The 15,601-nt window shown below is 42.0% G+C and overlaps 1 protein-coding gene across 2 annotated transcripts in view; it reads left to right on the top strand.

Moving 5' to 3' along the window:
- Window positions 1-5,104: 5,104 nt before the first annotated feature.
- The window catches only part of HTR7 (5-hydroxytryptamine receptor 7), a 29,395-nt gene continuing 18,898 nt past the window's right edge, over window positions 5,105-15,601 (top strand). For both annotated transcript variants that reach the window (XM_072340204.1, XM_072340205.1), the window contains exon 1: window positions 5,105-5,902. In XM_072340204.1, coding sequence (XP_072196305.1) covers window positions 5,376-5,902 — 527 coding nt within the window. In that variant the 5' untranslated portion in view covers window positions 5,105-5,375. The remainder of the gene's footprint in view (window positions 5,903-15,601) is intronic.

Here is a 15,601-nt window from a genome sequence, read left to right as displayed (position 1 = left end):
GTGTGCGCTGCCCAGCAGGGGGAGCTGCGCTTCTGCTCCTCTTACCGGCCGGATCGCCGGGGAGGGGTGGGGAGGGTACGCCGTTCCTAGTTAATGCCATCATTTTCCTGCGTTAACTAAAACACGTGAAATAAAACCCTAGGTTGATTAGTCCCAGATTCCAGAGAGATATTCCCAAAAATGTAAAAGTGCTGAACAATTCCAGGAGACCACAAATCACAGAATCACAAAATCACAGAATGACCCGGGTTGGAAGGGACCTCATAACTGAACATGCAGCCCAAATGGTCTTCTTAAGGCTTTTCTGTGAAGTGTGTGGACATGGGAGAGCTCAAAGCATTATTTCAAGTTTTTGGTTTTTTGTTTGCTTGGTTTTTTCTGTTTGGTTGGTTTTTTGTTTGTTTGTTTGTTTGTTTTGTTTTTGTTTTTGTTTTTTGACAGTGTATGATGGAACTTGATTTAATTTGTCTGAATAAATGCAAGAAGAAATCCATAAGCATGTATCAATTATTTCTGAACAGCTCCTTTGGACTAATGTTCAGAGACATTAAACAAGATTAAGCAGCTTTTGTCTCTGGCAACAGACAAGCAAAACAAACCTTTCCTCGAGGCACTTAAAATGAAGAGTACTTAAACAGATCATCCTTCAGAACCCTATTTCTGTGATGGCCCTCCCAGCATCACATATCATCAGTTACTTATGCAGACCAGTGAGTAACCTTATTTCCTCCATCAACCACTTGGATGTTAACATTTTTGTTTAGGCCAGACCCAGTGATCTACTTAAAACATAGCTGTGGTCCTCACTGTCAGTCTCAAACTTTGAGTGTGCTTTGTTTCTCCTGTGTCCTGAAGTCCTCCTAGTGCAGCCAATTTTTCTCCCCCCAAGGAACGTTTTTCACACCACATATAAATTTTAGGGAAGACTTTTTCAGGTCTTATGAAGTGATATTCTTCTAAGGTACCTCCAGTGGGCGACCCAGGGTAGCAGCTGTCAGATATATATGTATGTATGTCTCTTTGGCTTCAGTTCTGCATTTAGCATTTTAGGAGAGCTAAAGATATTTGGCACCACCTATCTCAGCAACTCAGTAGCCTGAATCTCAAGGGTTACTTTAATCATAACCTTCACAGTTTCCTTCATAAAGCTGCAGGCTGAAACAGGCTGAGAACTGTTTTTCAGAGTGATCAAGAATTTCTAGAATAAATTTCATTGTAATTGGTTTTTGTTTTTTTTTCTCTTTTCATCTGACAGCTTGCTGCTCATATTTGCTGGTTCCAAAAAAGGGAAGACATCACTTCCCATTTATTTAGCTTGCACAGGTGCGACTATTTATTTTGAGGATGATAAGAAACACCAAAGATGTGAATGGTAACCTCTCTATTTCACTGCCACAGAGTGGGGATGATTTATTTTCACAAAGGCAAGAAAAGACAGAAAAGAAACTGCAGCTGCAACATCTTTGCTAGAAGTTGGACAAGAGTGTTATTTGCTAAACTACATGCTGGGAATAAAAATCAAGGTTGCAATAATATTTGTCCATGGAATTTTACCCAGCCTGTGATAAAATATTCTAAATATCTTGACAACGTATTTCCCCAAGGTAGAAGAAATGTGTACCTATACTTTATTTATTATTCCCAACAGCAGGTCTTCACCAGGCTTATATTGGTTTCCAGGAAAAGAAGATGAAAAGAAAAGAAAAAAAAAATACACAACAGGCAAATGAAAATGACAGTTTATCAAGACAGACTGGCTCAGGCGGGGAAGGACAACAAGGGAGATGATAAAAAAGAAGGGAAAATAGCAAGAAAAAACGAAACAAAACAAAGCAAAACAAAACACTTCTATTACATTTCTCATGGGTATGAAATGCATCCAGAATTAAATTGTTTAAGAAGGAAAATGTAGCAACACCTCTAAGATTTTATGTTAAGATGAGCACAGACCTTGTTCTCCAGATACATCTGTGTGGGGAAAGAGTTACTGAACAGTGCTGTCAGTGCTTTCTCCTCTGCTGGTGCAGTTCTGCATTCTGCAGTTCTGGATCCACTTCAGGCAGTGGGCTGTGAGGTGGTAAGACCTGCTGTTCCGATGGACTCTGTGAGCAGCACACCCTCAGCAGAGGGGTGAAACATCCAGGAAGTAGCATGAGTTCCTTCGACACAGGCACTTTCATAGGAACAGGCTGGTCTCACCAAATCAACATGTGCAAGTGATATTTTATTTCCTTTATTTCCTCCAAACATGTCTATCTTACCTTATCTTATCAACATGGAAGCAAATAATCGATACCAGTACCTACTGCTGTAGGTTTTGTTTTGTGCTCTGTATGAGTCTTAAATTCTGAAGGTGTTCTGTGGAAAATCTATTTCCCTCCTCTGCTGGAGAAAAGAATATATAATTTTGGAGGGAAAAGGAATAACAATAATAATAAAAGCTTAACAAAATGAAAGAAAAGCTTCAAAGAAAAATCAAGATAAATGTCAATAAGTGCATGAAAAATGATGGATGAGAGCCTAAAACACTCAAAGGATAGGCCATTAGTAAGCTAAGCTGTGACAAATAGATTTGATGCTATTTATTGAAGCCTAATGCTACATGAAGAGGTAATATCCTGAAAGGGGAGAGAGGTGTCACAAATGTCAGCTTGTTTGTGACAGCCAATCAGCCAACCATACGTTTGATGTCTGTGTGCTGTTTGGAACAACAGTTAGAATTTTTATTTAAGATCTCTGAAGACAAAAGCAGAATGTTGACTTGGAAGGATCAACTTCTAACATCGTATGTGATTGATTTTAAATTCATGGAGCAGATGTAGTCCCATGGAACAAGGGATGCTCTCTGCTGTCACAGGCTCTGGAGATGGGAAAGCCTCTGAAGCACTCAGGGAAAGCAGCTCACCTGATTCAGCCCTGGAAATTGGAAGGTTTTTCTAAGCCTGTTCCAGTGAAAAGATTTCAAGGAAAAGATTTTAGAGAGGCACCAGCAGCTTCATCTTGCCAGTGTTTTGCCTTTTCTCTGTGATAGTACATAACCTCCCTTTCTGTTGTAGGATATAAATCTCTGACTTCAATTGGCTCATCTCTTCAAATATAAGATTAAGAGAGTAAACACAAAGAATGGTTGCAGGTAACCTTTGAGAAGGAAAGAAATCAAGCAATTAACTTGTAATGAATTGTATGGGAACTTGATACAGAACAAAAGATGAGGCTTCTACCCCGTTTTAGGTTGAGATGGGTACATGTAACACACAAACGGTTGCGCATATATTCCTCCCAGTAGTTCTAGAGTCACGTTCCAGAAACGTATTGAAGGGCTGTCAAAAGAATGAGTAATTTAATGAATTGTGTCAACACATTTGCAGGAAGCCCCAGATTATAATTTGTTCCGCCTAAGTGACATTTTAAGTAACTGAAAAATTGCCTTGCAGCAAGTATTAAACTGCAAAATGTTATCAATTCTTATGATAGGGATCTATTTTAAACAACATTTTCCCAGTTCTGATCTCAGATATTATTTTAGAAAAATGTATTCACACAATGAGGAAATACTCTCCTTTCTCCACATGTTGCCTTAATGTTTTAACTTATTTTGATGTATCCTTGCCATTACTAAAGATTTGTTTTTCTCTTAGTATTTGCTTAGCTGGGGGCGGGTTGGGGACAGAGACGACGGGACACAGGGGCTCTATCACCTGGAAGGTAAGTCATCTGCAGCTCTAGGCTCTGCAGTATGCTCTGGGTGGTTAAACAGGGAAGGATTTTCTTGTGAGTGGACACAGTAAGGCAGCTAGCACTAAGTGCTGGAAAAGTCTGAACAGGAAAACACTTTTAGCTTTGTAATGCTCAAAGAGCTGTCTGGTAAGATCTCATAACTTGAAACTTGCTTATTTTATGATCCTACTCAAATCAAAATGTGGGGGCAGCAGAGAAAGGAAGCACCTGAGCTGACCAGTGCTGCTCACTGCTTGAGGGATGCTCTGACCCTGGGGGTACTGCCTGTTCCCAAACTGTGCCGGGATAGCTTCTCCCCATGGCTGACCCCAGCCCTTGGTCCTGCTCACAGGAGTGGAGCCAACACTCTGAGATGCTGATAGAATGGAAGATTTCATTAAAATTGAGAATGAGATGTGTTGAAGCCTCAGTTGCTGTGGATCTGTGCTAGGAGTGTCAAATGAGTTTTATCAGATAGCTGAATAGTTACCAGCTCTTTCTTCAAAGCAGGATTTTATGGCTGCACGATGTCAGGTCACTCTTATTGCTGGGCCACACACACTGTTCTTCTCTCTCTGTTGTGCATACTAAAAACAGTGTTGCAGTACCTTTACCTCCAAGAACTCCTTGCAGATAACGCTGACATTGGTCAATGGTTATGATCCATATGGAGGCTCCCATTTCCTCTGTCATCTAGCTTGTCTCTCCAGTTAGAAATACATAAGGAGCAAGCGTGTTTCATGCTTTTACTACTTGATGTATGACAGCATACCAACAAGTGTGATTCTCTGTGGGCACCCTTCTGAAAACTGTTAGTCCTTGCTGTGCTTGGAGGTAGGGAAGCGACCTCTAAAATTGAGAAAGCTCTGGGGCCCCAGGAAGGGAATCGTGAGTCCCAGTTCTGGGATCTCTGCAGTACCAGCAGTAGCTCAAATAAATTCCTTTGTTGGTGTTGGCTATTGCTTCGTTATTATTATTATTATTAACTTTACTGAAAGGATTACACGTGGGGTAGTGAACGAGTTGAAAACAATGTAATATCAGTAATAAAAAAGGAAACACAGATACTGGAATTCATATTGATAGAATAATAGGGAAGAAATCTAAATCCTGAAGATCTGTAACCCCGCAGACACGTGTACTTGGAAGAGCACCACGAAGCGCCGGGGTCCCCTCTTCCCGCAGAGGCCGGCGATCCCCTCGCAGCCCGCACCGTCCCGCTGGGCACGGCACTCCCGCGCCCTCCCGGTACTGCACCCGCCGAGCTCCGCACGAGCCGCCCCATCCGGAGCAGCGCTCCCTCGCTCCCATGCCGCTGCACCCCGCGGCCGTCCCGCCGCCCGCGGGAGGTGGGAGCGGGGGCGGAGCGGCGGCCGCCCCGCTCCCGGCTCCCCGCGCCACGCTCCCAGCCGCCGTCGGAGCACGCCGCTGCCGCCGCCGCCGCCGCTCGGGCCGGAGGCGCACAAGGAATGGCGCGGTGCCCGCCCCGCAGCCGCCCGTGGAGCGTCGCGGGCGAGAGCGGCCGCACCGGGGGAACTTGAGGGCCGTTCCGGAGGCTGCGAGGGGGCGGGCGGCGCCGGGCGGCCGAAGAGAAGCAGGAGCATCCCGGGCAGCGCGGAGTGCCGGGCGGCGGGGCTCGATGGGCAGCTCGCGCCGCCATGGTCATCGCCTTCAACGGCAGCCACCTCTACGGTAACCTCCGGCCCTTCGCGCTGGAGGAGCCGCGGGCGCTGGGCGGTGGGAGGATGATCGCCGGCTCGTGGCCCCCGCGCAGCCTGGCCAAGCTCGGTCCGGGCGGCACTCCCCCGCCGCTGCCAGCCGCCAGCCCAGCGCCCGGCAACGACTCGCAATGCGGGGAGCAGATCCTCAGCTACGGCAACGTGGAGAAAGTTGTCATCGGGGCCGTGCTCAGCCTCATCACGCTGCTGACTGTCGCCGGCAACTGCTTGGTGGTCATCTCCGTCTGCTTCGTGAAGAAGCTGCGGCAGCCCTCCAACTATCTTATCGTCTCGCTGGCCCTGGCCGACCTCTCGGTGGCCCTGGCCGTCATGCCCTTCGTCAGCGTGACCGATCTCATCGGTGGCGAGTGGATCTTCGGGCGCCTTTTCTGCAACGTCTTCATCGCCATGGACGTCATGTGCTGCACAGCCTCCATCATGACCCTCTGCGTGATCAGCATCGACAGGTGAGCGACCCCTGCTACAGCCCTGCTGGTAATCCTCTGCCCCCCATTTTTCCTGAGGAAGGAAGGGGCTCTTGAACGGCCTGAAGTGCAGTACAAGCCCTGCAGCTTCTTGTTTGAAGGAGCTGGGTGCCCTGTTAGCCGCGCCGGTCTCCCCACAGAGCCTGGGAGGTCACAGCCTTACAGCTGTGTGCAGTTTCTGTGTCTGCCTACAAATAAAGCAAATGGGCATTTGTCGCTGCTGTAACATGTGCAACGTGTGTCTTCAGCTGCATTAGAGCAAGGCAGGAGCTGAGCTGTTTCTGAGGTTGGTGCTGCTGTGACTCACAGGGGTTTTGTGGAGTTTCACCAGGTCAGAGCTGGGTTAGGAGTTACAGCTCATTAGGTATTTACCGTTATTCTGGTACAACCTGAGAACAGCTGAGTTTCAAGTAGCAGAGATATTTTGGACAAGTAATCTTATGACTGAAGGAAAAATTGCTCTGAAGTATTTGCCTCTCTTTGTATGTATCTTCAGTTCCCCTTAAAACAACAAATGGGATATTCTCATGGACATACAGCTTCTTCCAAAAACTATTCCAGGTGAGCATTGGAGCAATGAGAACATGTAGATAGGGTGCAGGAGGAGCTCGGTGTTCCTGATGTTAAGGCTGTCCCTTAGATCTCACATATGCCCATGTCTAAGCTCTCCTCTGCAGAGAAAGGCTCACATGTTCCTTTAATCCCTTCAGATCAAATCTGAAATCAGATGCAGCCTGTAACTTCCCTTTTGCACAGCCTAAATCCTGTGCTGGGCATTTTAGCATCTACAGGGAGACTGTTTCCCTTACAACTCAGCACAGCTAGAAGAAAGTAAATAACTTCCTAACTATACTGCAGGAGTTTATCAGAGTCCAATATCAAACAATTGCCTTGACTCTTGTCTACTTCAGAAAGTTTTTGGAAAGGACTCTGCACTGAGTTTCTGCAGAGAAAAAGTCCTTCAAAAGAGCCCAACAATAACCAGAGGTTGTTTCATTCATTTCAGGACAGTTTCTACTCATTTCAGGACTTTAATTTCTTGTAAGAATTCTCTGCTCTGATGTTCTCTACTTTGTGAATTCTGCTTGGCTGGCAGTTACGTGAAAGCCGCAAAACATCTTATAGCAATGAAATCTATGGACAGATTTTGACAGCATCAAAGGATTTCATTATTGTTGTTTTTGCTTTGATATTTGCCATCTTTTAACTGAATTCCAGTATTGTAAGAAAATACAAGTACACTTATCTTCCTTCCCAGTGTTATTCTATTTTTCACACCTTGTCATTTTTGAGATAGGTCATTTCATTTTTCCACACTCACAGCATAAAACATTTTCATCCATTGATCATTGTTGATGTTCGTGTCTGAGCTCTCCATCTCTAATATCCTTTTTAAGACAGGTTAACATAATTAATTTCTCTTACCCAGATAAGGATGTGTGGCTGATTCACATAGCAGCAATGGAATAATTCATTTTTCTTCCTTGTCATTGCTTAGCTTAACATTTGAGCTGACTGCTATGTGCTGAGCAAAGGCTTTGGCTGGGCTGATCATGGGGATGAGCAGGTCTCACTTTTTTCTTTCCTTTATATTCCCCCTCTCACATAAAAACTTACAAGAGATAGAGCTGTGCATTTTGAACAGAACATAGCCTGTTATGGATGACTGGTTTTCATTTACTCATTTAAACTAGAATCATTCTCTTGTCTATTCCTACCTAAACTACTGAATGTTTGTTGAAGATGATATCATCGTAATTCATTAAACCCTTACGTACTTCCTACTTGAAATCAAAAATCTATCAATCCATCAGGATGCTCTAACCTCTGTAACTCACATCCATTGAATAGTTAAGTTGGGTGATATTGTGAAGAGAAGGAGACAAGCCAGCAATTCATTAGCAAAATATCTTCACCATTTGGCAATAAAGAATTTTAAAATTCCATGATTTGCAATCCTGTTTAAAAATAAATCATCTTAAACTGTCGTGGAAGTGCTCAGACAGACCAAAACTGAACTCGAGAGGTTTAGTGGTCTTTGAATAGTGAGTATGTGGAAAATATGCAAACCAAGAAGTGCTGATGAAAAATAAATGTGAATGATGAAGTGTCTCCACTGTAAGTTAGTGGTTCTAGCTTACCTGCTGTTGTTCTCACATTTATGTAGTTAGGAAAGTTTTAACAAATCACAGGGAGACATATCTCTGTAAAACAGAGTACCTCTGATAAAGTAGTGGGACAGGAGTTAGCAAACCACAGTGCATGAGAGGCCACTTTCACAGGGCCTTATTTTTTTTTTTCTTCATATTTTCCATGGGTATGATGAAAACACTTGCATGTTTTATGTTACCTGGGAGAAGATGTCTGATGATAGAGTCCTTGTAGTCCCAGTGCAAAGAATACAAATGTGAGATGAACCACGAAATCCAAAAGCGGGGGACAACTGAATGAAATTCACCATGGTTTCAACGTGGCCACTGCCCTGTGTGCTGTTAGATACACTTAAAGCTTGTAGCACAATTTAGTAGTCCTGCTGTCTCCTGCTTAGAGAGAAGGGACAAGATCTGGTGAAAGTGAACTTCTTTTTCCAGATAACTATGAACAGGACTTCCACATGGCTCCTTGGGATAGTTTGAGAAGCCTTTGTCATCTGGTAACATCTCCCCTGAAGGGAAAGATACAGCTGTTTTAGGCAGTGCAGAGATAGCAGAGAAGTTCAATGTTTTCAGGTTTTCATTATTAAACCCCTAGATTACTCCCAAAGCAGATATCACTCAAATGTAAACAGCCGAAAGAATGCTACTATTGAATTAATCTAATACAAAAAGTTGATTACAAACCAATCGGCAAGGTTTTTGTGGAGAGGTAGTACAGTTTGTCGGACAAACAAATGTAGCTGATAAAAAATAAGTATGAAGTCCATCCAAAGAGGATAAAGTGAGTAAATTCCAGAGGCTTTTTGATTTGTTTCACTTGCAGAGATATAAGCTATTGGCTCATGTCACTGAATGCCAGCATTTGGCAGGCCTGCTGCACACACAGAGATTGTGCTGCACAGCCTCGGGGACAGACACATTTTTCACCTGAATTTGCAGGAAAATGGAGCTTAACACGGAGACTACAAGTGGACCAGTTTGATTCTGTTGCACAAAACATTTTTTTCCTGGTCAGACACATCCCACTTGGCCTGCTCCAAAGGAGTGTGCCACGGCCTGGAATAATACAGAAATGGATGCCTTTTACTGTCCTTTCCTTCCCCTCCTGCCTTTATTTATTTATTTTTACGTGTAGCAAAGTGTCAGCAAAATGTATCACTTGTGTTTATAAGCAGCTGGTTGACAGGGGCCTGCAGGACAGCATATGCAAGGCTCAGCTTCTCTTTTACAGCAGCAGCATAGTGCCAGGGCTAGGCACCAAATCAAGTTTTTCACCTTATGTCTAAACACAGGTTCCTGAGTAGGATACGTATTTGATAAGGGTGTTTTTGAGGGCAAGGGTTTGAGATTCAAGCACAACCTACCTTTTGTCTGAATAGAGCTGCTTGTGCTTTTTATTTTTTGGTTGCTTCTGCTCTAAGTTGTATTAATGTTAAGGCTGCAAACATGCTAATACGCAGATCTACGACTTTGTACAGCATGCACAAGGAGAGGCCAGACTGAACAGGTCTTACTGTTATCTACAGAGGACTGAACTGTGGGGTGATCATGAGAAAAAGTCCGTAACAATATCAAGTTATGGACTATTAGGGATTTTTATCTCCATTTTGTTTCACAACACAAAAACCTTCACAGATCATTATTACGGTGACCTGATGTTAATGTATTTTTCAGGAATCTCTGTCTCATTTAAGTCCTCACTTTAGAAAGGAAGCTGTCTGCTTACAGGCAGATGTAAAACCAGATATGACATAGACAAGTGTATTTCCACCTTTCCAGATTTCGTAAGGATTAAACAAGTAAGGTAGCTTGATACCTCCACCACCACTATCACCTTTGTTATACTCCATCCATGATATGAGTGGTAGCTCTGGAGAAAGGAGTTACTGAGACTGCTGAAATATTTGTGCCTCAATAAACCACTTACTTAAGGCATTTCTTAGTTTTGTTTTGTTTTCCTTTTAAAGCTCCACTTTTCTGGCTCTGAATTAAATTATATCACATTTAGATTTCGTTACTTTTAAGAGAGCTTGAACATCAGCAGGGAATCACAAGGGAAAGATGCAAAGCCTGTCTTAGTGGGTGAATGAACATCAAAAAGGAATTAATTGAATTTAATCTGGTGTTGTTTGCCTGCTGATTCATCATGTTATTCTGACCCAAGATAACTACAGAAATCCTGTTTTGGAAAGTATCCACTGAATAATTGCATCAGTAGCAATTTTTAATTCAATTTAAAAATAACTCTTTGCTTTAGAAAGTAATAAAGCAACATAAAACTATAGCTGAAGAATTATAACACTTGCTCCACACCCACATAAGTAATGAAACACTTCTGGGGGAACTTTACCAGTCTGTATCCCAGCCAACAACGTATGAGTATTTCAGACTTCCTTTAAAATGATGAGGATTTTCAGTTCACATGCAAACAGTATAGTACTGTGACTTTTTGTTGTTCCTGAGATTTTTATACGCAAGGAATGCTTCTCTTTACCCTCTCTGTATGATACATTTTACCATGCTCCATGTAAGTATGAATAATTATGCTTTACCTTATGTATGGATGCCCCTAAGTGCTCATACATTTCCTGTTTCCTGGAAGTGTGGCTGGGAACTGAGGAGAGCTCACAGGAAGAATCTGTGCATAACTTGTAGATAAAGTCTTCAGCACTTTAAATAGCATCCAAGTGTCTATACTCTTCCTACAACCAAAACTGATTACCTGACCTGAAAACCCTGACAGCAATATCCTGAGCCTAATGATATCTAGAAGCCCTGTGTGGCTTCTTTTCAGAATAGAACTCTTTTGCCTCTAGGCCATGGGTGAAAATGCTGCAGGCTGTTCTGCTAACCCTGCTTGTTTTCTTCAGCATATATGTGTAGACAGGTATGCACAGCCAGATACCAGAAAGTCCTCCATGTAATTTATTTTGAATCTAGAATAAACGTAGGCACTGGCATGCAATGTCCCCAGCTCCAAGGCATTTTGTTCAGTATACAGAACAAGGTACAGAGCAGAAATTTTTATCACTGCTTTAGGTACTTCTTGTCCTTGCAGTCCTGTGGGTGAGCACCAGCCAGATCTGTGATGCTTGCTAGGGATTTGGCTCAAGTAGGGTCCCCTGTTTTGTGCTCAGTATGGGATGGATACAGGAAATAGAAGTACTGAAACGTAAGAGCTTTCTTCAAAAACAGGCTGTGGGCAGTGAGTCTTCTAACTTTCGCTGCTTTAATTGCAATTTGTGTCTTTGCAAGGTATAGGCTGTCAAATCCTGCAAGGAGTAGAAGTCCCAAAGTCACTGAATTCTTCAGAAAAGTAGAAAACTTTGATTCATCTAAAAATAACTGAATAGAGGAAAAAAGATGGCAGAAGGAATTACAGGAAAAGTATGCGATGGAGTCACTACAATTAAAGTCTATACTGCTGGAAAAAGCTGTCAATATGGCTGTATGTTCCTAAATGACAGAGGCATTCTTTCCATCACTCAACACAACAAACAATGGTGCTTTTTCTGAGTCTGTAAATAACTTATCTAGTTCACAAAAGATACAGGCAATATCAATACACTAAAATGAAAATCAAAAGAAGAAAGCAAAGCAGATGTTTTTTATTCCTTTCCATGTGGATTTTCTAATTTAGTCAACTTGAAGAAGAGTTACTCACACTGTAACCTGTTCTTGGCCATAGGGATTGTTCTATTATATCTTTGCAAAGATAATAGGCTTCATAACTAACTTTGTCAAGCTCAGTAAATAATGGGAGGTAGCAAATAAGCAAGTAAAAGGTATTCTAATGAACAGGCCTTTTACTACCAAAGTGTGTGCAAGTTGTGTCATTCTGGAGTGGGAAGATATGTAAGATCTGAAGTTTGTCAGGAGTCTTGTGACTGCTGAAAAACAATGGAAAGCTGGAATACATTCTTTTGCTGTTATGTACTGTATGCATTTAAGATGGGAACCATTAAGTGTGCAGATGCAGGATAACCTGGAGGTGACAGGAAAAGATAACTGCAATTGATCATGATCCAATATATGTATTAATGGGGAATAACAGTTCAGTAACTAGCAGGAGATTTTCAACTGCACCACATTTACAAGAATGCCTTTTCTCGAAACTGGCTTGTTGCATTTTCCCCCCACAATCCAAACTATCTTCTGTTTGGTCCTACCAAAGCCTAACACTATATGAGCTTTCAGAAGTGATTTTGGGGTCTCTTAATTTTCAGGGCATCATGCAGATATTTAAAAAGAGTCCTATAGCCAGAGGTAGGGTAATGTTAATTCACATTTTTGCCAAACAGGGCATTGTGGAGACATTTGAATAGTGTATTTCTTCATGTCAAGAACACAAAAAGAGCTCCCATAAGTGAGATTGGATTCACTTCAAGATTCATAGGAATAATATGATGCTGGAAACACTTTTCTGTTTTTGAAAGGGGCTTTCAGAAGTAACTTGTAACAAAGATCACAAAAATGCAAATAATATCAGGCTATTAGATGGGTGTGACAGTGTAGTGTAGCCTGATACCAAATTTTATTTGCTCAGAGCGTTTTTTCTTGAACTGAATAAGGAAGTCCTTATGGTTATTATACTGCATTTAAATCAAGACTACTCATACTGCTGGTAACGTGTTATCACAACCTTCTGAAGGAGCAGAAATTAACTTTTCTTGAAAAGAAATCCAATATTATTTTTCATATTGCTCTTAATTTTGAGACACTTTATCAGAAACATTTGTGCCAACTTCTTAAACAGAACATCCCACTTACTCTACAGTTGATAGTGTACATATGTCTCTGTCTTTCTGCTACAAACTCCTCATACAACTAGGACCAAGGAATAGAATTACACAGTCTGACGTCTGAGTCTACAACATATGAGCATCATAAAGCAGTTCTCAGTGCAGTTTTTTCTTTCCAAATGGTCACTACTGTTTGTAAGGAGAGGATAACTTCTTTTGTCTGGAAGGCCAAGGTTTCAGTTTTTCATGTTGAACTGAGGAGCCAATTTATTCAGAAGGACTGTACTAGTTTTGCCAAGCTTGACACACTCAGACTGGCAAGATCTCTCATTCAGGTTTACTCACAGTTACACTGAGATACTTGATTCCTAGTAGTATCATTACAGAATTTCATGAGGAGGTTGCTGCTGGTAATGCAGCAGGCACATTTAAATCTAAATGGTATGTCGAGGAAGACAGGTGGAGAGAGTGCAGAGAAAGAAGGAGGAGTGAGCTACCTGCCTTTAAATGGAGATCTGAGCATCAAGTCGGCCAGTAGAAATGCTGATAACACACTTTGGTCCTGCCAGCTTAATTTGAAGCTTGAATTCAAATTGGTGTTAGGTCACAAACTTGAGGCAGTATTTGCTCCCATAATAAATATCACATTATGGCTCTTTGAAGAATAAGAGAACTAGACCACTTTATCATCTAAAAAAACAGACAGAAGTGGAAGGATCTCCCTTTCAACCTTGTGATTATAAAGACTCTTGTGTGTATTGGTTTTTAATGTACAGATGGTAACAAATGTACAGAAGATATAAGTGAATAAGTAAAGGAAAAACTCACCAATGGTGGTGCCTTGGCTGAAGAAGCTGGGGCAGTCCTCCCTGGTGAGTGATCTCCAAGAGATACTGCTTCAGTGGGAGTCAGCCCTTAAATGAGGTCTCAGAGGGGATGGAGTCGAGCTCCACCCCTCCCGGGAGCACAGCTACATCACTCTCACCTGTGCTCCCACAGCTGACCCCATACTTGCCTCAGCTGATTAATCAGAGGTTCAGGCTGTGATTACCAATCTCCCATACACTTGTGAAAAGAGTCTAGGGATGTTAATGCAGAAATATCGTTCCTAAAATTCAGAAGTTGCCTTGGTCATAGGTAACAACATATGATGAAAATGATGCAACAGTTTGAAATCATTTGTGAAGAGTGTGAATGCACAGAACTGAACCTTTTGCAAAGATAAAGGTAAAAATCTTCAGTTACAAAGTTAAAGGCACAATGACTTTTAAAGCTCTTTGCCACTAGTCCCATGCTCTTCTCTTTTGTTCACTTCGCTACAAGATTTGTATGCATCTGAGTAAAACTTGGTTTTATTCTGTTTGAAGTACTACAACAAAATTAACGAATGAATACAGCAGCTTTGATTTTCCTCTTCTACCTTGCTGTTCCATCAGGAGGATTTATATAGAACATCTTGATTATCTGATACATACGGGTGGTTCCATAAATATTAGCTCATATGTAAATGAGGTAGTGATTCACATCTAGCAGCAAACAAGTTTTCTGGGCAATGTGCAAGGAGGAATGAAAATTCTAACAGTGCCAGCTGTTCTAATAGCATGCAGACCTGAGATAGGCAGGGAAGTCAATTCAGTACTGAATATGTTCTTTCTGTCCTTATGGCCTCTGCTATCAAACTGTGAGCTACCACAAGAGATCACCAAGGGGGTTAATACTGCCTTGTATTACTTGTACAGTAATTTGCTGTATATAGAGAAAAATGACCACGATTTGTGTAAAAGACAAAAGCAAGGAGGGACATTACAAAAATAACTTTTTTTAAAGTAATGAGAAACCAGGGTGAAGTCTATTCTTAGAGGTACATTGTGTCTTAATGAAAAATCTGGCAACAGTTTTTTCCTGATATATATCAAGGAAATGGGTGGTTTTGGGTACTGTCAATAACTTGAAATCAAGTTTTTTAGCTTGTAGAAGTATAACTTAAAAATATAACCACAAGGAAAGTTACTTGTCCACTTTTGCTCACAAATTTTTATGTTCCTTTAAGGGATCACAGGGAAGTGAAATTGGAGCCATGTGGAAGGATAACACTTTTTCTTAGACAGAATCACAACATCATTAAGGTTGGAAAAGACCTCTAAGGTCATCTAGTCCAACCACCAACCAGTCCCCACGATGCTCACTAACCATGTCCCACATCTGCTCTCTTCTTGAACGTCTCCAGGAACTATGACTCCACCACAGACCTAGGCAGCCTGTTCTAGTACCTGACCATTCATTCTATCAGAGAAGTTTTCCCTGATAGCCAATCTGAAAGACTGGGGAGCTGTTGGTCCTGCAGGATGTGTCAGGTTGGGGAGCCTGAATAAAGGAACAGGCAGCAGTTAGCTTTGTCTTCAGGGTGATGGAAAACTTCTCAGGGACCAAAGGAAAGATTTGTTGGATCTCAGACATTCACTGAGTTAGGTAAAAGCAGAACTGGAATCAAAGGCTTGACTGCAAGGAGACAGTTCTTGTGGGATAGCTGCATACAAACCTTACTTGTAACTCACCATGTGATGAGTTTTCTGTAACACATAAATGTACTAACTTTCATTTAAATAACTTTTGACTTTTCTAAGTTGGAAGTTCTCCAGTCTTTTGGGCTGACCTTGTTTTTGTAGAAGATGTAGCCCATCATGAGATCTCTACCCTTGTATTCAGTTCTGCTGCCCTTACTCCCACTAAAGAACATTGAACAGTATCCTTGTTGGCACTGGAATCATCATTTCTCATCAGCT

The sequence above is a fragment of the Excalfactoria chinensis genome, chromosome 6, assembly GCF_039878825.1.
Source record: "Excalfactoria chinensis isolate bCotChi1 chromosome 6, bCotChi1.hap2, whole genome shotgun sequence".
NCBI classification, from domain to species: Eukaryota; Metazoa; Chordata; class Aves; order Galliformes; family Phasianidae; genus Excalfactoria; species Excalfactoria chinensis.
Note: the sequence above shows the minus strand (reverse complement) of the source record. Positions and strands in the feature narration are given on the sequence as shown.